Raw genomic sequence first — 21,960 nt, 5'->3', positions numbered from 1 at the left:
AAGCAGAAGGTGGCGGGACGCAAATCCACGTGAGCCCAAGCTCACCGTCCGAGCTCCCCACCACACCACTACTCTGACCGCCGCCCCCTTCTCTTCCACGCCATCCACATCCCAGCACCCCTTCCCTCCTCTTTAACACAGTGATGGGTGTGACTTCCTTTTTGTTTATCAGGACTGTTGTTACTGGAGAATTGTCTGGAGTAGGGAGTAGGAAGGAGGCCGGTGCTCAGTAAATTTCCATGCACACCCGACTGCCCTTCACACCTTCACCCCAGAATGTTAGAAAGGAGGTAGAGGGGAGGGAGGTAGCCCCGGGGCCACAGTTCACCCAGCTAAAATATGGATCCCAGCATTCGAGGAAGCAGTTTTCTGAACCCAGGCTCCGTTCCGAGGCTACTTGCCCCTCATTCCTCTCATTCTTGACTGCTTGTGCTTCAAACCTGTGTTCCCAGAGGGGAAGGGGGAAGTTGGAGCCCACTCAGCAGCCTGCATTCCTCAGACTTCGGGAAGTCATAGAATATTTACTGAATAGACTTCTAACCCATTCCCCGCACAGAAGCTGAGTTCCCTGAACATGCACAAAGCTTTCTCTGGGCTCCTTTAAATAAGATGTGCCCCACCCTGTCATTCCTGGCCCAAGGCTGTAGGCTCTGGCCCAAGTGGTGCTTGGTGATTGAAAGGCCACCCATCCAGAGACAAGGATGGGCACAGTTTAAAAGCTCTGTGGGTCTCCTCAAAACACTATTCTCTAAAGAAACCAGACTGACTCCAGAATTAAATCCATTTGTTAAAAAGTACAAAATTTCGCCCCAAGGGAGATGTGCAATGAACTCTCAACATCTGTAGTAGTTCATGTATAACTAACCCAGTGGTCTCCAAACTCCCGGTTGCACGTTAGAATCTCCCAAGGTCCTGGTCAGGCCCATACCGGTTAAATCACTGTTGGGGAGGAGCCAGGCATCAATTTTTTTAAAGAGCTCCAGGTGATTCCAATGTACATCCAAGTTTGGAAACCGCCGAGCTAATCAATACATATTTATGAAGCACCTAGTATGTACCCAGCCATAAAGGAGCCCTGCTCTCAAAGAGGTCACATGACCTAGTAATGGCACGAAGACTGCAGAATTTTAAAGCTGGAATCGTCTGCTAAGGCAGCCTCCTCCTGTTACAGAGGCAGACACCAGGGTCCAGCATGAGGAAGTGACAAACCCGCCATCAAGCCATGAGCTCATGCAGAGCCCCCTGAAGGCCGGAGCCCTCAGCTCCCAGGCCAGTGCTCTCCCTAGCCTGCCAATCTCCCTCCTTTCCTTCTTTCCCTCCTCTGTCAGATGGGGATGGTTCAGCATGGGCAGAAAAGGGCTATCTGGCTGCCAAACTAACCATCTCCAATTTCACCACCACCAAATGGCTCTCAGGCTCAGGGATGTTGGCTTTGTTCTGTTTCCCAAGATTGCACACATTACCTTTCTGCAATGCTAACGGCTCCACGAGCAGGGGAAGTGCCTCCTCCTTCCTAGAGCCCCACAACACCCTAGGTAGCACTGAATCTACAGCAACCACCTAGAGACTAGGGGTCAAGTTCAGAGGCTTTAGCCTGGCCTTGGCCACCAATGAGCTCGTGACCTTAGATTAAGTCAATCGTCAGAAAGGCCTAAAGTATTTCCAATATTTCTGGAATACTTGTAGGATTTTGGAAGGTCTTGTGGAAATGCCTTAGTGCCCTGAAACCCCCAATGGCAGTCTAGAGAGGAGGTGCCCTCTGGTCCTTTCAGAGCTTCTCCTCTCAGAGCAGAAGCCATGTGTCCCTCAGAAGCACCTGTGTTGGGGGGGGGGGCTGCCCGGCTTTGCATGGGGGATGCCAGATGCCTGCTAGGTGGTGGAGTGAAGAGCTATTTGTTCCAGCTGGTGTCATTCCTCCCAAGATCTCTCACACACTGTTGGGTACTGCCATCCCCCTGTTCCAGCCCATTACCCCCACCAGGAATGGCTCAGTCCTGACCCTTAGGCCTGGTCTTTGCGTTATGTGCCCACGCTCCAGTGACCCGGATTCTGTTGACTTTGCAGCTGCTACAAGCCATCCCCATCGGGGTCGGCCAGGTGTATGGCTGCAACAATCCCTGGGCAGGCGGCGTGTTCCTGGTGGCTCTGTTCATCTCCTCGCCACTCATCTGCCTGCATGCCACCATTGGCTCCATCGTGGGGATGCTGGCAGGTAGGACACAGTGCCCTCCCTGCAGGGAGGACTTTGGGATAATCTTCCTGAGGCCATTTCACCCCTGCATGTGGCAAATGTTCTCAATCTATGATCTTCACTGGAGTTTTATAACACTGCGAGGGGTAGGGATGTGTTTTTCCCTTTCTTGAATCTCCAAAGGGAGCAGACTGCAGCAGCAGGGTATGTGGAGAGACCCCAAAGGACTGAAGACCAGATCGGCCTGGTAACTGAGCCCCTGGGAGCTGAGGGCTGAGAGGAGGGGAGGGGAACACAGGGAGGAGGAGAGCAGTAGCAGACCAAGAGGTATAAATGACCCAGCACTTCAAAATGTCAAGGTAACTAAAAGAAAAAAATTTCTCAAAATTTGTGTTGCTATTTGACAAATGTGATTTAATATTTCTACATGTATGTATATGTGTGTACATGCACGTATACATGGATATGTGGACAGCAGAGCCAGAAATTAGAGTTGGGCATATGGGACTAACATCCCGTTAACTCATTCCAATATTTGTCAAGAACATCTCAGAAGCAGAACTTAAAAAAATTCTTTGAAAATAACTTCGAACTTACCAAAAAATTACAAAAATAAAAATAACACACAAAGCACCCATACATTCTTTACCTGATTCACCTGTTGTTCACATCCTACCCTTTCCCTGTGTTATTTCTCCACCTCCGTGTTCCTAGATGTGTACATACATACTTTTCCTCAACCGTTTGAAGCACACCCTTTCTCATTTGAAAACTTTCTTGCTAAAAGTGCAGTTGCTCTGGCCAAAGGAGTGGGGAAAGGCCTAGAATCCCAACACCTTGACCCCCCCCCCACCTTGGAAGTAGTCATACCTCTGTGTGAAATCTTCAAAACACAGATTGGAAACCACTGCTCCCTTCTTATTGCTGGTTCCCAAAGACCAGATGCCATTTGTAGAGGCTCCTTTGATGGGAGGAGGGAGGAGGATGGGGGGATGGCAGGAGTGAGGCCACCTTGGGACCTGGCACCAGCCACAGGGTGGCCTTTGGGCTGGGACCCGGAACTGGCCAAAAACAACACACCTTGTCCCGCAGCCCTGACGGTGGCCACGCCCTTTGAGACGATCTACATGGGCCTCTGGAGCTACAACTGTGTCCTCTCCTGCATTGCCATCGGGGGCATGTTCTACGCCCTCACCTGGCAGACCCACCTGCTGGCCCTCGTCTGTGGTGGGTATTTGGGGAAAGCTGTCAGCCATGTCACTCTGCTATTCCTTCCTTTCCTCCCTACTTGGTTATGTGAAACCTGTGGGGCCCACTAATCAGAACTCAGCAGCAGTGGTAGAAGGACCCGTGGCTTGGGTCCCAACACCAGGGGACTTGAGGTTCCTTTTCTGTCAAGTGGAGTCACAACCACGCTTACTGCTATTACAAGTGTTGGAAGTTTACAAGATCACAAATGCATTTCCTCACGTGTCAGTGGCAGGGTTCTGGTGTCACAATTTTTCATCCCACGACCTACTACAGAGCACCACTAAGTGCCAGGCCCTAGGCTAGACACGGAAGACGCAGTGGTGACCACATCCTCAGGAAGCCACATCTAGTGGAAGAGAAGTAACCACACAATTGTTAAGGTTGTGATGTCTGAAAAGATTGTTGGAAAGACCCAGTGAGATGACGTACCTGGGAGCACTGAGGTTGTAGAAAATTGGACCATGGGAGCTTGATTCCCATGAAGTAAACAGCACGCTGTCCCAAGGGAAATGGGCTACAGGCCTCATTACAGCTGCACCCCAGCACCACGTGTGAGCTCAATCCTCCCAAGACCACTACCAGGCATAGATTGTTGGCCCATTTTGTGGGGGAGGGAATGAAGCCCAGAAGGGTTCATGAACTTGGTGTAGAACGTAGCTATTAAGGGCAGAAGCAAGAGTCAAACCCCAGCCCCACCTTTCCACCAGTCTTCCTGCCCTGGAGTTACTTATATTCTCCAGAAATAGTGAGACTTTAACAAGCGAAAACTGGAGACGAGTAAAGGGCAGAAGAACTTTTTTTATGTTTTTCCCCCACTCATGTGTGGAGACTGTAAATGACTTCCATGTCCCTTGTCCCTCCCAGCAGCCAGCAGAGAGACAGTAGGCTTGGTAAATATTTGTCAAGTCAAAAGTGCCAGATATTTTGAGGCTAAGACTGTAACTGCCTTTGGCCTTCAGAGAAATGGCAGATTCTTGTGGCTAGAGCCATGTGGGAAGGCTTCGGGAGGAGGATGGGGTTAATCTCAACCTTTTCAGGGTGGGAATTGGGTAGGCAGGGTTGGGGGGTGGCGTGCGTGGAGAAGGTATTCTGGACAGAGGAACAGAAAGAGCAAAAGTGAAAGGGCAGAAGGTGCCTGTCCAGAGGCACAGGGATGTGAATGAGCCCCCCTAACTGTCCTGGGGGCCACATCCTAGGGTGAACTCGGATGCCTGGCTCCTAAAGACAAGATCATGGACCAATAAGGTCCAGCCCTGGTGAGGCTTGGTGCAGGTCCAACAGGGCCCATAATGGCTGCTCAGAATCTTGGATGGGAGGGGACTTGTTGGGAGCTCATATAGTCTGACCCCTATGCCCCCAGCCACCCAGCCTGGGCTAGACCATCCCCAAGGTCAGTATGACAAGCAAAAGATGCTTACTGACCCCTGACCCTATACATGGACACGGGGACTCCCCATGGATGTGGGGAAGGGATAGAAGGCTTTCATCTCTGCCATGGGAGCACACAGTCTGGTGGGAGATTGGCCAACCTACCTGCAAAGATAACTACCATAATAATGTCAGGCAAATATGTTAGATGTCAGGGTGTGCTGAGGACACTGAGGCTGCTGGGGACAGGATGGGACTCCTGCCCGTGGGGAGAGGCGGGGGCAGACCCTGGGAAGCTGACCCCATGGTCCTTGTTTTCCCACAGCCCTGTTCTGTGCATACATGGGAGCAGCCCTCTCCAACGTAATGTCGATGGTAAGTTTGGATTCTCCTGAAAGTGCCCCTCCCCAGCCAGGGCTTTAGGACATTTGCAGTTTGTGGAAGAACCCTGAGTGCGTTATGGTAGCTAGTACCCACACAATGCCTTTGCCCAGGTTTATCCAGGGCTTGTCCAGAGAAGGACAGGCAGTTGCATGCATGTGCCTCTGAGTTGTGTTGGGGCGGCTGTGTGTATGCACAAAAGACTGACACAACCAGCAGTGGAGAACCTAGATGGACAGATGGAGGTATTTGTGTGTGGCCAGGTATGGGAAATCATCCCTAGGCTAATTTTCAGCTCCATCATTAAAAGAGTCTGATTGTGTTCAAAGGTACCAACATCTCAAATTCCTAGGCCAACTCCTCTGATGTCATGAACCCAAAATCCAGTGTCGTCACTAGGGAAGAAGGATCCCCATCCTCAACTCCTACCACATCCTTCTCCCCCAGGGTCCCTGGAGCCTAGGATCATTTTCAGAGCCAAGTGTTTCTTCTTCCAGGTTGGTGTGCCACCAGGCACCTGGGCCTTCTGCCTCTCCACCCTCACCTTCCTCCTCCTGACAACCAACAACCCCGCCATCTATAAGCTCCCACTCAGCAAAGTCACCTACCCAGAGGCCAACCGCATCTACTACCTGAAAGTGAAGAGCAGTGAAGAAGAGAAGTCCCCCAGCGGTGACTAGCCACCTCCTAGGCCAAAATGCTCTTTGCCGGGACCCGGTGTCTGCTCCCTGGGGTCTCAGCTCTGGGTCAATCAGCTGCAGTACTCCCCTTCTGTGCCTCTCCTGACACCTGTTAGAACCAAACACACCTGTACCTCCCTTTCCCTGATGCTGATTTTTCTCTCTCTGCCCAAATAGCCATAACTACCCGTATATGACATTAGAGGAAGTTGGTATGAGCTTGCTGAAGTTAGAAGTAAGGCATGTGCTTTAAATGTCATTGTCTTAAAACAAAAACATTTCTCTTGAGTCTTTTGGGAAGATGATTACAAGATGGTCTTTGTGGCATGTTTTGCTGAATAATAGGTGCTGTAAAATTGAACTTGCTGAGTGGTTCCCAGAAGGACATGGAGTGGGTGGAAATTCAGGGGATACACACAAAGAATTGAAGGTGCCTTAGTGTACTGAGGTCGTGGCTAGTGAGCACACCCAGCATTACATAAAGAGAGGAATTTCACACTGATAGAGTTTTAAAGTCAAAACAGGGACAATTAGGGTACTGGGAGTGTCTAATAGGAAGTCTCAAACATTCAGTGGTCAGAGTAAGGGCAAGATGATATCTCATAGCAGGAAGTAATTCATAAAAATTAGAATCCCATATATGACTTTTATTATAAAGGATAAAATTATGAAGGATAAGCATTTCTCAGTATAAGTCAAACCAGCAACCTTGAGCAGAGATCCCAGTTGAGAAAAGTATCTGAGCTCAGTGTGTGAAAAGCTGGAGAAATTTATCTCATTTTCCTATTTGCCTGTGGGTGTTGGAAGCTTTATGAGGTCTGTGATACTTAAAACAAATGGTTAGCCTGAGTAGAAGGACAAACAATTATCCATGAAGTTCATAATGTGACTTCCCAATTACAGTCATTAGCTTACATTCAGTCTCCATTTATATGTATATCAGGGCTCAGCCAACTTTTTCTGGAAAGGGTCAAATAGTAAATATTTTTGGTTCTGGAGGCCTTACCGTATCTTTAGCAAAGACTCACCTGCATCATTACAGCAGGAAACAGCCTTACACAATATATACATGAATGAGCGTGGTTGTGTTCCAAGATTTCATTCAACAAGGAAACTAGATTCGGCCCACAAGCCCAGGTCTGCCGGTGGCTGATAATGACAGTTCGGAGCTGGTGGGCAGAGGGCAGGCCCAAAGGACTCTGCCAGGTTCTTTACAACAGACACCCACATAGCCATTTCTACTGGGCGATGGCGGAAGATTTTTCAGAAAGTGAGATTAGTAGGACTGGAATCAGGAAGATCTGCTCTGAGGGGCGCCTGGGTGGCGCAGTCGTTAAGCGTCTGCCTTCTGCTCAGGGTGCGATCCCAGAGCCCCACATCAGGCTCCTCCGCTAGGAGCCTGCTTCTTCCTCTCCCACTCCCCCTGCTTGTGTTCTCTCTCTCGCTGGCTCTCTCTCTGTCAAATAAATAAATAAATAATCTTAAAAAAAAAAAAAAAAAAAAAAGGAAGATCTGCTCTGAGGCTCGCTGACCCAGTGCACCAGGGGCTGCAGTTTTCAGCCAGGCCCTCCTTCCCCAGCAATGTCTGGGCACCACCCCTCCTCTGCCCCTCACTCTGCCTCCGCCTCTGGCATCAGGCACACCACCATGAGAGGAAGGAGAAACTGACTTTGGCGCAGGCATTTCCAGCAGGAAAGGCAGAGAGGCTCCTAGAATCCCAGGCTTGGAGGGGAGTGTGAAGGTCAGGCGGTCTGCAGAGGACGTCAGTTCCCTGCCTGGCTTCCAGACAGGACCTCAATTACCCAAAAGGGAGGGGAAGACACCCCCCCCCAAATAGTCTAACAAGAGATAACGGAACCAGATGCCCCAGTCATTCATTATGGACAAACTGTGCTCAGAAATCTACTTTCGTTTCCTTTCAGCCCATGAGACTCTCCACCCCAAGACGTGGATCTGATAGGAACTGGTGTTTTTGTTTGTTTGTTTGTTTGTTTGTTTTTAAGATTTTATTTATTTATTTGAGAGAGAGGGAGAGCATGAGCAGGGATGGGGTGGGGAAGAAGCAGGCTTCCCAGGACCCTAGGATCATGACCTGAGCTGAAGGCAGACATTTAACTGACTGAGCCACCCAGGCACTGGGGAGCTGGGTTTTAACCATGCTTTATATTGGATTTCCAGGACAGGAAAACTATTTGGATATAAAAAATCCTTTCAGTTCACTTGGACAAGATTCTCTCTTCTCCCTTCCTTTCCCATCCCACATCTCTGTCATTAACAAGGTCCTATTGTGGTCACAGGTGTTTGGGTTGCTTTTTTCCCCCCAAGTTCCTGCTTCCACCCTTGTAGAAATTAAATGCTAACTGCATTGCCAGCTGCCAAATTCATGGGAAGAAAAATGGATAAAGGCAAAGTGATTCAGAAAAAAGAAAAAGCATGTCCAGCAAGTCTGGAAAAACCACAGGGCCTTAGAAATTCTATAATACATTATGATCAAGATGGCCAGATATTTATGTAGAATTAGGAAAACATCTACTAATTTGAAATACAAAAGAACTGCCTGGGTGAAGTATTGTTAGTCACTGAATTCGCTTGCCAAGAGATGTCGTCCAGGAGTGATGAAATGTTTTTAAAAAACATCTTTTGGGGCTAAGAGGCAGAAAATCGATGGTATTTCCCAAATGTGGTCAAACAAGCTCCTTCTGGAGCAGAACAAATCTTATTAAGCCAGCCTGGTGGGCAGATGCCGCCTCTCTCTTGTGGGCGTGAACAGGGGTGGGGCAGAAATGAAAATCCCCACCCCTCTAAGAAAAGTCAGCCCTGTGCAGGTCACCCTGTTCATGGGCCATGGACAGATGCCCAGATGTCCTCTGAAGTACCCCAAATAGTGGTAGGAGATTTGGAGAGCTCCCTGGAGTGACCCTGTCCTGCCCTCACCAGCACCTTCCCATCCCCCACTGATGAGTGGGTTGGATGAGTAGGGGCAGAAATGTTAACCACAGAGACACCACCAACATGAGGTTGCACAGGAGTGAGCCGCCAGGAGAGAAGGGAGAAGAGCTTTGGGGGCCACATCCTGGCTGTTTTGCTGTGATTACCCGCAGACTCTGGGTAGCAGCTCTTGGTTGCACAAATGGTAGTTGAACATAAATACCGCTGAACAGTCATTAGAGAGAGTAGGAATGTATGTTGGGCAGCAGGGGGCAGTAGAGGAGGTGCTGTCTGCAATTGTCCCTATCACACCATCCTCTCCCTCTCTCCACTGTCCCCTCCCCAGATCTCATCTCCTCCCTCTGACCTCATCACCTCCCCACTACCCCTACTTCCATCTGTTCTCCATGGATGAGTTCTGCTGTCAGCCATGAAGTGATGTTGTCCTGCTGTATTTTTAAATCATCAATCTCGACTCATCTTTCAATCTCTTCTGTGATAACTGACATAGTCAAGTTTTCTGCTTCTTCTTGGTCAAAATTCAGAGTTTGTTTGCTAGGGAATAATCCATTTTCTTTAGATTTAAAACATTGTTGCCCTACTGTTACTCATAATGTTCTCATACAATAATTTCAATCTCTCCTCTATCTATGGCTGTGTCCCCTTTCTCTTTCCAATCTTAGGGAATTTTGCTCTCTCTTTTCCTTAATCAAGTTTGTGATGGGTTCATCCATTTTATTGGCTTTTTCAAAGAAGCAGTTTGAGATTTATTTGCCCTATCTACAGTTTTGGTTTATTTTCTACTTTATTGATTTCTTTTTCCAGTTTTTTTTTCATGTTTTCTCAAATTTAAATGTCCCTAATATTTTTAAATTGATGTAAAGTTTCTTCATTTTTAGATCTTTCTCCATTAACAACAAAGGCATTTTAAGGCTATTAATTTTCCTCGGAGTATAGCTATAGCTGTGTACTACAGGTTTGGGAATAAAGTGTTCTGCTTTGATCAGTTTTGAATAGTTTGTAATTTTAGTTTTGATTTCTCTTTGATCCAAAAATTATTTAAGAATGATTTCTTAATTTCTAGCACTTGGGACCCTTTATATTTTTTTAACTTTCTATATCTAGCTTTATTATGAGCAGAGATGATGGCCTATAAAACCTCTATTTTAAAATTATACGAATTCTTCTTTGTAGCCAACTACTTGGTTGATTTGGGAAATGCAAAATGCAAATTTTTGATGTGAAGTAAATACATATTAAATTGATTTATTAATTGCATCATTCAATTCTTCTATGTGCTTACTTATTTTTTCTGTATGGAATCTTAATTCTAAAAAGGGTTTATTAAAGTTCAACTGTGGGGCACCTGGGTGACTCAGTTGGTTAAGTGTCTCTTGATCTTAGCTCAGATCTTGATCTCAGGGTCATGAGTTCAAGCACCACACTGGGCCCAGCATGGAGTCTACCAAAAAAAAAATCAACTATAAATGTATAGTTTCATGAAACTCTTTTTGCATTTCTGTAACATTTGTCTCATATATGTAGCAGCTACACTGTTTGGTGCCTGTTGACAATGACTGTTACTGATTTTTCATAAATGTTATCTTTTACTATTACGCTCTACCTGTTTTTTATCCTTGTTCATGCTTTTAACCTCATTTCAACTTATCTGGCATTAATGTTGCCTTACCTTCTTTCTTCCTAGTGTTTTCTTATCCCTTTGTTTCAACCTTTATCATTTTCTTTTAACTGTGTTTCTTAAGAATATTTAGCAATGTTTTATATTTAACCTAATCTTAGTATTTTGGTAATTTAATAGATAATTTAACCTCTTCCTATTTAGTGTAACCATCAATATGCTTGTTTTACTTCTTCCACCTTGCTTTATTTTTTACTATTTATCGGTTATTACTGCTTCTGCTTTTTACTTTCCTCATTTTGCAAGTGTGATCATGTTACTATCTTTTTTTTTTCTTCCCTTTGTTCATTTGGAAGGTCTACCATTCTTTTCCCTTTCACTTGTTGTTCCTGCTTCTTTCCCAATACTCATGATCAAAAGTGTACTTCTCTATTATATAAAAACAAGATGTCAAATAGTTTACCCTGACAAAAGTTCCCATTTCTCTGATGCTCCTTCCCCACCTTGAGAAACAAAAGCCCTTACACCACTTTCACTATTCTCCTCCCAAAGCCCCCATTCCTACAACACTTTTACTTCTCCAGTATCATCCTTCCCTGGATCTTGCTGAGATAATTCATCATTTTAAATTTTTTTCCCTTGCCTCTTATTTTTGCAAGAATACTTACTTGGCCCCTGTGGCCCACATTCTCAGTAATTCTATCATTATCCATTTGGAGTTTAATATGTATAGGTGACATGTTACTTTTTATCACTATGTCCTCTATTCTTCACCTTCCCTTGTTTCATAATCTGTGTTCTGATTCATTTATTACTTGTTTAGAATTCTTGTTTGCGTACTGAGTATTTTGTTCAAATACTATACTAGAGAATATGGGTGACATGTTCACTGACTCTGCACATCCACAAAGTTTCTTTCCCTTGCAAGTGAATGGCATTTTGGCTGGAGGTCCCTGGACCATAGCCTTTCCCTCAGCTGTCTGTAGCCATTGTCCTTCCTATTTTCTGGCTTCCGGTTGTTACAAATAAAAAAATCTGATGTCAATCTCATTCTTTTTCCTTTGTATATAACCTATTCTCTCTTTCTAAAAGAACATAAGATTTTCTCCTTACCAATAAATTTCAGGAATTTTATCAACTAAGTGTGTGTCTTGTCTCATCAGTCCTGCCTTTTAGTCTGCAAACTCAAGTCTTTCTTCTTCAGCTCAGTAGCTTTTCTTCTAACATTTGTCTGATTATTGCTCTTTCTCCATCTTTTCCTTCTTCTATCTCTGGAATGCTTATTATCCATGTGTTCAGTCTCCTCAACCTCTGCTCCATGTTGCTTACTTCCTTCACAGTTTTTGCCATTTGTATTTTTGCTTTGCTTTGAGGTACTTTTTCCATTTGATCTTCCAGGCCACCAATTCAGATCCCAACAGTAACCTTTCTTTTCTTCAGTTCAAGAGATAAGTTGAATTTTTTAGTTCAAAAATCATGTGTTTCATTTTCAGAAAAGCTTTGGGATTTTGAATCTTGAATTTCCATGTATGTTTATATTATTCTTTTGTTTTGCCCAAGACCACTTGCCAACTTTAATGAGCCAAGCCCCTAGAACTTTGCTTTATTGTCTGACCTCATTCACTCATTCATCCTGAAGACATGTATGAGGAACTGTTAATATGTTACTCAGGACCCTGCTTGACCAGGAAAGAATCAGCCTAGTTCCTGCCTTCAAGGAATTCATTTTATGGGAATTTGCCTGGCCAGGTGAGTAGTCTCACCTGAGGTGAAGATGTAACACCACAGATTGCCTGAGCCACGTAAGTTCACAGCACCAGTTTCATTATTTTGAGTTAATTATCTGGTTGGATTGGTCTTCTGTTCAGGGAGAATATCAAGCATGACGTTAGGGTCCCAGGAAGATTTCTGTGCCTTGTGTCTTGTCCTCTGTCTTGCCATTACCTGATACCCAAACATTCAGTTCAAGGCTTTGAACCTGTTAAAATGTAAACAGTCCTGGGAAGGTAACACAGTAAGCATGATCAATCATTTGCATCTTAGGTTGTAGGAGTCATTTTTGAGAATAGGTTAGATAAAAAAGGAGGGGAAAGTACAAAGAAAAAAAAATGGGTAGCATATTTTGAAAGAGTCTTTGGCAATGGAGGACATGCTCGGTGAGGCCAAACTGGGTGAATGAGGTCTGAAGTCCCTTTGTTTCATCAGGAATAATGATGACACTGTTATATTTGGCTTGGAGAAGAAAGGAAATGGCTAGGGTCATGGCTGTCCACAGTGTGGAGTAATGTATGTGGAAGAAGTCAACTTACTCAGCATTATTTCAGAGGCTAGAACAAGGATAACTAAGTGGGATTAATAAGCAGGCAGATTTTGAATGAGTGGAGAAGAGCACTTTTTCACAATGGAAGTTGACTGAGAAATAGTCCTGTGAAACCCTGAGTTCCCTGCTCTGGCAGTGCAGGGACAAGGGCTAGAGGCCTATGGGGAATGCTTGCTTTGGGTGGGAGTAGACCAGTTGACCAGGTAGCCTCTCTCTTCCAGCACTAGTTTCTCTGATACTCTGGCCCTCAGTCCCTACAGAGGAATGGAAGGAGGCATCACTGAAGTGGCAAAAAGTTAATAACATGGAGAGCAAATGTACCAAGAGTATACCACTGTTGCCTTTACAGCTTTTCCTACAGTTTATCAAAAATGCTTAACATGCTTGTGTGGATGCAAGTTGAGGTGCCAACATCACTCAACTGTACCTTGTCTTTGATATGCTCTCCCTTAACTCTCTCTCCTCTCAGGGACTTCTTCTTTGGGTCAGTCTTCTAAGACCTGCCCATTTGGAAATTCAAATCTTCGTGGCCTGCATTTGTGGTTACATCAAACCCATGTGCCCCAGTTTGTTTGTGCTCCTTATATGAGTCTGAGCTTTGTTTCCTTGGGTCATAAAGGTTGTGAGGGTCTGGGAACAGCTATAATCTAAACTAGTTAGGAGTTGGCAGTTTCAGTGTGGGTATGATTTCTACTCAATAAACCACAGTCTCATTTGGCAACTTGAAAGGCATTCACATTTTATGTGAGTTTTTTTGTTTTGTTTTGTTTTGTTTACTTGCCTGGCTTTTCACACCTCTCGCCATTCAGAGAAGATAGAAGAATCCACAGGGAACACTTCTGTCCCTAGTGAAACTAGAATTGCAAGGCCCCAAGGAGGGAGATGGGGGATTGCTAGAAAAGTGTTTGTTGCCCCCTATAAATTGATAACTTGGAGTCCCCAGCCCCCTCATACAGCTGAACAGGCTGCTGGAACAGAATGAAGTAAAGGAAGTAGCTCTTCAGAGAACATCTAGCCTAGCATGCACTTATTCCACCCGAACTCTGGCCTATTCTGGAGAAACCTAACCTCCCAAGTTTAGCCCCTAATGGTCAATGCAGCCCTCCCCCTTCTATGAGATTGGAAATGTGGAGTTGAAGGGAGCCATGAGCACAGTGAAGAAAACTTAGTTCTGAAGTGAATTCTGCTTGAGCCGCCAAGGAAAAAATCTGTCAGCATAGACAGATATCTAGGGGAGCCATTGGTATCTGAGCTGCAGCCTTCAGTAAGACTCGTCTGGGACAAGATGCCATCTTGATCTCTCTTACAGGACAGCACTTGATTTCCCCACCCCTAGTGTGTATCACAGATACTCTACACATCTAATTTGGCTCATGGGCTGCATGTGAACTTGTGAATGGCTCCTCATGGAGAATTATTTCCAGTCTTTTCAAACTGGTTACGTGTTGTACTCAGATGGCATCTTTCCTGTCACTTCTAGGGCAGATGCATGATTAGGGAGCTGGAGGGAGCATACCACAAGTAGTTCAGAAACCCTCCGGAAGACCAAGCAAGCGGGTAAGGGATAGGGCATGCAGAACTGCCCCAAAAGCCACCAGCTGGGGGCAAGGAAAAGTGTCATTGGCAGTGTCCATGGGCTCTGAACTAGCAATACCAAAGTAAGGACCCTGTGCAGGGGACTGATCTCTAGTCAGATCCACACCTGTTCCTGGAATGTGGGGCCCGCCAGCTCCTCCCCCCTTTGTTTGCTTTCCTTCTTCAGAAGGACCTCCATGATCAGGTCCCTTCTTTGGCAGTTCTAAAACACCTGGCATGGTGGGAAGGGGGCCTTTGACGTCAGTGGGGAGATTGTCTACTCAGGTGTAGCCGATTTCCTCAATGTGAGGTTTTGTTTCTAAACCTGGGTAGGCTGCCTCCCACCCCATCAATGAGTCTGTGTGTGTGTGTGTGTGTGTGTGTGTGTGTGTGTGTGTGAGGGGAAGGTACACAAACCTGGGACAGGCGGAGGGGGGGAGTGATGCTTGACCCATCATACCACAAAGCCAAACAAAACATGTTTAGATTGGGCCCCCTTCTCAAACTCCAGCCCCATGGGATGTGGGAGGGTCACCTTTCCTAATATATAGACCTCAAGTCCTTTCTGCAGGCGGTGCGCTTCTTGCTTTGAGAGGGTCCCATGGTGAGTCCTCAGGACCCCCATCAGCATAAGTCAGAGGAAGAAAGGTCTGAAAATTTCCACAGAACCAGAAAGACAGCATCTAGTATTGGGTTGTGCAGAAATTTCCATCAAGATGGCAATATTGTCCCCCAGTCTGTGCCCTGCCTGTACAGGGAATTAAGGGAGTTTATTGAGGTTGGAAGGCAAATTGGCCCCCTGAGGAGACAACACTTAGATGATTGCTTTAAAGGCAAGTACTGGAGTGAATTTCTAATGAAAGGAGTAACTGAGGGAGGACAGGAAAGCTCCTACTACATGATCTCTGGCTCTATCCCTTTAAAGGAAACCTGCCTGATCAAACCAGCTGGGGGAACCATGGGAGCCAAAGCCAGTCTTCCTCAGGGAGTATAGAAAGACTCTTTTGTCAGGAAGGCTGGAGTGAGAGCAAGCTGCAGAAAGAATATTTGTCTTTCCTCTCCCTCGTTCTCCGTGATACCCTTTCTCAACCGGAAGACGTGTGCCAGGCATAGGGTCAGGGAATGCAAAGTGAACTCACAGCAAGAAGATGGGCAGGAGGGCTCCAGAAAGTGAAGGGCTTTGGGTTTAGGGTTCAGTCCAGCATCTGGAGTTGAGGACCAGAAACACCACCCACTTGGAAAGAAGCTTCTTCCCACATCCTGATGGTCTAGATTCCTCCAGCCCTGTGCAGGAAATCAGAAGAGACCAGGTAAGAGGTCTTGTGGGGGAGAACGGAACCATAGACAACCCCCGCCCCCCACCCCCCCACCCCCGCTGCCAACAGGACCATCTGACTTTTCAAAGGAAGAGAAAAAAAAGAAAGGCTGATGTTTTTCTGTTCCTTTCTTCTGTTGAGCTGTGGTGTCTGGGGAAGCTAGTCCTAAAACGGGAATATTACTAAGAACTCTAAAGAGAATTTGGATTCTGGAAGCTTCTAGTTGGAAGAGCTCTTAAATAGATAATAGTTTAAAGCACTTACTTTGCAGATAAGGAAACCATGGTTTGTCCAAGGACCTGTCCAGGTGATAAAAGAGCCTGGACAGAAGGTCAGGGGTCCTAACTCACAGCTCTGAGCTCTTTTTGCTCACCTGGTGACATACCCAAGTTAATCCATCAGCCCTCAAATCCCCTTACCACGCTAGCTGCCCATAGTCTTCACACTATTTGCCATCCTTTCCACAACTTTGTGACCCACAACTCTGACATCAGGATAGTTCCCAGGGCAGCACCATGTGGAGTTGAACTGTGGGAGGCTAATGCAGTGAATTTCAAAACTTTCTTCCCAGGAGTTGTTACCTGCTGCTTCCAGGGTGGAGGTACTTGGTCCAGGCATCTTGGCCTTTCCCCTCAGGTCCTATAGCCTTTCCTCAGACGTGCCATTAGAACTAGACCATCTCAGCATCTACAAATATCTTAACATCCCAGCTTAACTACCTGTCTCTTTGGTGTCACTCTCTTACACAGCCATCTTAGATTACTATAGACATATTCTCTATAGCTACAGAGAGTAGATGTTTCTGGAACATTCCAGGATATTGAAGTTATCTGATCAGAGAATGGACAACCTTGTATGGTATGTGATCTCCTCCAAAACTGGCACCAAAGTATGTGAGCTTTGGTGAACTTGAAGGCTATCCTGTAAGGTTTAAAAGGGCCTGTGGCCAGGCATCGGCTTGATAGCAACACCCTGGCATCGGCTTGATAGCAACACCCTGGCCTTGATAACATCCTTTCTCTCAAACTTGTACAGTATCTACACCTTCCTTTAAGGCTAGAGTGGGGGAAAATAAGTTTACTTTCAAGTGCCAACTCTAACTAGTTAGTATTGGTTGTCTGAGCATTGTGTTAAGAAGGAGTCTGAGGCTGTTTTGGAACTTACTGGGACAGAGTGCTATCGCTAATTAGCTATGTTTGCCATAGATAATGGAGAGGAAGGGGGCAGGAAAGAGGATGTAGAGAAAGGGAATATGGAAGCATTGCTACCAGAGAAGGAGCTGGTGTACAGTGGCCCAGAACTTCCCTGGGCCTTTTACTGGGTGTCACAAACATAATGATACACAGGTGGGCTTGGAGTGGGGTTTGGGGGAGGTAACTCTTGTTTTGGGGAGGGGTGACAAATGGGTCTTAAAGGTGGGTTCCAGAGGCTCTAGAAGTTGGACATTGCAAGCAATGTATGGGTGGCATCAATCCACCTGCAAGAAACAGTAACATCTGTTCAAAATCTGAGAAAGACAACTTACAGAAAGAATTTAGGAATGGGCCTGTCCAAGTAAAGACTGATTTTCAGTAAGATGGACTAGACCAGTGTTCCTCTTCTGAACGATGTTATGGTTTGGGTTTGTTTAGTTCCTCTCAAAGAAAATGCAGTAGGCTTCAAAATTGTGTTTGGCTGGTGGGGTCCTCTACAAAATCTTTTTTAACCCTGGTATTTGAATGGTTGATGTTTTCTGTATGTTTGACGTCAGTAGATGCAGAAGTACTATGGGGCAGTATTCTCCAGGAGCCGTGTTTCTGAACAAGTACTGTGCCTCGTAACTGTGCTTGCTTTCTGTGAGTCAGCGGGAGGGAAGCGCTGCTGGACTCCTGGTATAAAAACACAGGATGGTGGCAGTCCTTGAGGGCAAGGACCATGCCCCTGAAATGGCAGTGGGAGACCACATGCATTGGGACACTTAAGAAGTCTCATCAAGAAGGAGAGCCACGACCCCTACGCTAGGCAGGCAGGCCAAGGAGTTGCTTGGCCACTAAGTTTACCCACAGGCTATCAAGGACAGAGCTTTCCAATCGTGGGCCACAGTGTACACCAAGCTGGGCCCACAGAGCCCCCACTGGCCCTCTAAGGAACCAGCTGGGCCTGGTGGGCCACCAGTCCATGGGTGCAGGCGCTCTGGCCATAAACATCATTATCTGTTCACTGCACCATGCCACACACTATTTTCCATGTGTGCCATGATGTTAGGGGGAGAAAAGTTTAAAGAACACCACGAAGTGAATTATTATGAACAAAATTACTCTCAGGCTATAGAACATCCGGCCCTACCTCCGAGCTGCTTAGGGATTGTGGCCACACAGAACGGACCGTGTAATATGTAGTTCCCATAGCCCGGCAAGCACGATCTCTGTCTTCAGTGGTCTGTTTTCCTCTGTCTCCTTAACGGAGTTCTCCCAGCCACTTGCGCAGGATTCCTGGGTTTCCGGTTGGTTGGTCACAGATGGCCAAGCATTGTATGACCATCTGTAAACGTCCCTTCTTTTATCCAAGTGCCACTGAAAATAACCAGCTCTCATCCTGTGAGCTGCACAACCCTACTCACCTCAGCTATTACCTTCGTCTACCAATGAAACGCTCTCACCTTTATTTCAATATTTATCAAGCATTTAACAATGACAATGAGATGTATTATTCTTAAAAATAGCTCATACCCCAAAATATCCAATGATTGTTCATTATACCATTCAGAAACTAAAATATGTAGTATAATTATCCCTCATTAATTTATCCAGCAAATACTTCTGGGTGCCTACAGAATACCAGGCTTCTGCCAGGTGCTGGGGAAGCCAAAATAAGCGGGTATTACCCAGGCTGCCAAGTTGCCTCACCATCCTGGGAAGGTGACAGGCAAGAACACATAATTGACACTTGGCAAGGTAAGAGTCAGTGTGGGCAGGTGTAAAATGTCAGGTGTGCACGGGGACAGGGAGCCCTCCTGCCTGGAGCAGAGGGCCATGTGCCATTCGAGGATGATGTCCTCACTGGAAAGGGATCTGACATGAGCGCTGCAAAATTATTTTCCAGAGCCTTTTGCAAGCATTGTCTCATCTTCATAACTATATGAGGAAGAAATGGAGGGTATCCCTCCAAAATATCCACCATCGTTCTATAGATCGAGTTTGCAAGGGCTGCGCGCTGGGGTCTGTGTATTTCTTTCTGAGAGCCAGGCCTGCGGTGCAGAAACATCAGTGAAAACAGCATGCAGAGATGAGTGACTCTGGTTCCTGGCCAGAGTTATGCTGTTTTCTTTTTTCCCTACCACATCGATGGAACATTTATTTCTAGAAATTTGACAGATGTGTTCATGATATTCTTGAAATCGCCTTTAGCCATTAGGAAAGTCCTGAGAATCTGTCCCAAAGGTAGCAGTAAACGGCTATCATCTTAGCTCTAAGTACTTTCACAGCCTTGGGCAATTTGTGACTTTATCTCCAGTGTTGTTGGTGGCATCTGTTCCCACTTTTCATTCTCACCTCTTGGCCAGCACGTCAGGTGGGGCCGCTGCCCTCTAGGCGGCCCGCAGGCCCCCACTTCAGTCATACCCATGGGAGAGTCCGTCATACCCATAGGTTCTTCAGACCCTATTTGGCGCAACCTCCCCAAAGAAAGACCCAAAAAACAAAGCCTTCAAGGGAAAGAAAAATACTTTTTGCTTTTGCTTCAACCCTAGGAACGCACAGTAATATGGGCCCTGCCCCCACTTTTCTGGGCCCAGAGCAGGTAGCAGAATCTGGGGTGCTAACAGGGAAGAGCCAGGGCATGAAAGGTGAGCCAGGCCTTCTACCGCCATTTCCGGAGCCTCCCATCAGGGGTCGGGAGAGCTGGGAGCACAGATTCGTGAGCTGTGTGACTGAGGCGAGTGATTTTTCCGGACACGGGGGGGGGGGGGGGGGGGGGACTGTGATCCGGTAGCTCCGTGCAGCTCTCAGTCTAGGAGGCTAAGGTCAGAATATTGCTGTGCCCGGGGGGTGGCTGGGGTAGCTGACACGCAGCATGCGAGAAGCGAGAAGCAACGGGCCGGCAGAGGCGCCCTCCCAGCCTGGGAGATGAGCACTTGGGCCCCGCTGCATCAGATGATGCGTGCTACCCCCTCTGTCCTCACTCCATGGTGCAAAACCTGTCTGCAGGGGTGTCCGAGGGCAGGCTGGTGTCCCCGAAGCATGGGATCGGGGGCTCCTCCAGCCTAGGGAGTGACGGCTGGTGCCGCCCCACGGACAGGATATAGTAAGCTTCAGAAACCATGCCGAGCCTCAGTCTTCCAGCTCATGCACATAGCAATGCCCAGGGGTTATTCCAAACCACTGCCCCAGGTAGCCACTAGATCCTCCAACTCTGGAATGCACCAGAACCCCAAGCAGCAAGTGTTAAAACTGCACGCCTCGGGGACCACCACGTACACCAGGTGATCGACATGGGGTGGACACGGGAGCATGCACTGCAGCCAGCCACCATGGTGACAGGGCGCTGTAATTCTCGGGCCCTGCCTGGAGAAACCCCGTCCCAAATGATGAGTGTGCTGCACTCACCCCACGTGCGGAAATCTGAAATAATAAAGTCCAGCAAAGGGTTTATTGTAGCTGATCACAGCCCCAGGACCCTTACCTCCCATAGACGGGTGCTTCTCAAACTTCAACGTATCCTGGGGAATCTGGTTGAAATACAGATTCTGCTCCTGTTGGTCTGGGTGGAACCTGAGACTCTGCATTTATAACATGCTCCCGGCCCCGGGACCACATCTTACGTAGGGAGAACCTAGGTCAGTGGTTTGCAGCCCAAGCTGCGCGTCGGAGCCATCTTTTAAATATGATGGGCATTTAAAAACATAAAAGTTTTTATTTGGTCCGGGGTAGGGTTCAGGCATCTTTTCACACACCCCGGTGGTTCTAATGTGCAGCCAGCATCAGGACCCCCCCAACACACACGCTCCCTGCCCCAGAGGGAGGACAGGCACGGCTGACGCACAGAACGATGACCAGCGAGGGTCCACCATCCACGCTGGCCAAGGCCCAGTTGAGTAGGTCTTCGAGGAGTTCCCTGCTGGAGAAATAGGGCAGACTGGCTCATCTGTCTCTTGACATGTATACGTGTCTGTGACATGGTTTCTTCCTGGAAAGGAAGTGGAAGTTTCAACGGGGAGAATGGAGAAGCTAGAGGCTCGACACAGACACAGACACGATTCCTATCTGCAGCTTCAGAGCCACCGCTCCTGCCTTTCCAGCTTCTGCACATGACTTTTCCCTACACTGCCTGCTTGGCTCTCACCGGGTATGGACCTGGGCAGACACTGACCTGTCTTGCTTTGCCCCTGGCTAGGTGGCGGTAGGGAGCAGCCAGCCACAGCAAGCCCCAAGGCCGATGAGGGCTCGGAGGCTGTGGCCCCCAAGCCCAGGAGCGTGTTCCACATCGAGTGGTCATCCATTCGGAGGAGGAGCAAAGGTGGGTGCTGCCTCCCCTTCACTCTCGGGTCCTCAATTTACTCATCTCTAGAATGGGGACAATGGCATTACCTACTTCATAGGGCAGTAGGGAGAGCCACATGGGCCAGGCTCATTCTTATCACACCCAACCTCTGACCATGGGTGTCTAGACCCTCCTGGGGGGGGGGCGGGGGGGCATGGGGATGCTGGAGCTGGGACAGGCAGCCAACACGGGTGGTCTCTAATTTGGCTGCATATTGGAATCAGCTGCATCCCATCCCTAGAGACACTAATTCATCTGGGGAACAGCCTGGGCGGGCATAAAGATCTTCCAAAGCTCCCCATGAGATTCTAATTTTTGCCAAGCCACAAACCACCAGTCTACTTACAAGACTAGAGGTGAAATTTCTCACCTACAGTGGTGGTCAAGATGTCAAGGCCAAGGAAACAGGTGGAGAGCCGAGGAGGGGAGGGGGGCTCCCACAGGGCAAGAGGGTCAGCCAAAAATGAGCAAGCGGGGAAGCCAGGAAGGAGTCGGGCAAGAGGAGGGAAGCAAGAGGAGTCCTCCTTCCTCCCCAATCAGATGCAAAAGCAGCCACGTGAAGAGCTAGGGCAGAGGGGTGATCTAATTCTGCCCTTTATATCCCAGGGTGGGGAACCGACTCTCCCAGAGTCACACAGCTGGCAAGGGACAAGGTGGGGGAGGACCAGTTAGTGTCCTTTTTACAACATCCCATGCTTCCCAGAAGATGTGTTCATGACGTTCTTACTCCAGTTCATCTAAACCTCATCATTTCTCACCAAAAGCGGCCAACCTAGAGAAATGGGCCTGGGGGG

The 21,960-nt window shown here is 47.3% G+C and overlaps 1 protein-coding gene across 4 annotated transcripts in view; it reads left to right on the top strand.

The window, feature by feature from the left end:
• SLC14A2 (solute carrier family 14 member 2) overlaps positions 1-21,960 on the top strand; it is a 65,577-nt gene that overhangs the window by 29,985 nt on the left and 13,632 nt on the right. Inside the window, exons 6-12 of one of the 4 annotated variants that reach the window (XM_044382975.3) lie at positions 2,065-2,212; positions 3,284-3,418; positions 5,136-5,185; positions 5,689-5,863; positions 14,760-14,772; positions 14,927-14,937; positions 21,020-21,142. In XM_044382975.3, the coding sequence (XP_044238910.2) occupies positions 2,065-2,212; positions 3,284-3,418; positions 5,136-5,185; positions 5,689-5,863; positions 14,760-14,772; positions 14,927-14,937; positions 21,020-21,142 (655 nt within the window). Of the gene's footprint in view, positions 1-2,064; positions 2,213-3,283; positions 3,419-5,135; positions 5,186-5,688; positions 5,864-7,572; positions 7,866-14,759; positions 14,773-14,926; positions 14,938-21,019; positions 21,143-21,960 lie in introns of those variants that run through there. The other 3 variants (XM_044382976.3, XM_026496228.4, XM_057313116.1) reach the window with 3 other exon arrangements.

The sequence above is a fragment of the Ursus arctos genome, unplaced genomic scaffold (genome assembly GCF_023065955.2).
Source record: "Ursus arctos isolate Adak ecotype North America unplaced genomic scaffold, UrsArc2.0 scaffold_17, whole genome shotgun sequence".
Classification (NCBI taxonomy): domain Eukaryota; kingdom Metazoa; phylum Chordata; class Mammalia; order Carnivora; family Ursidae; genus Ursus; species Ursus arctos.
This window is presented reverse-complemented; position numbering and strand designations above follow the sequence as displayed.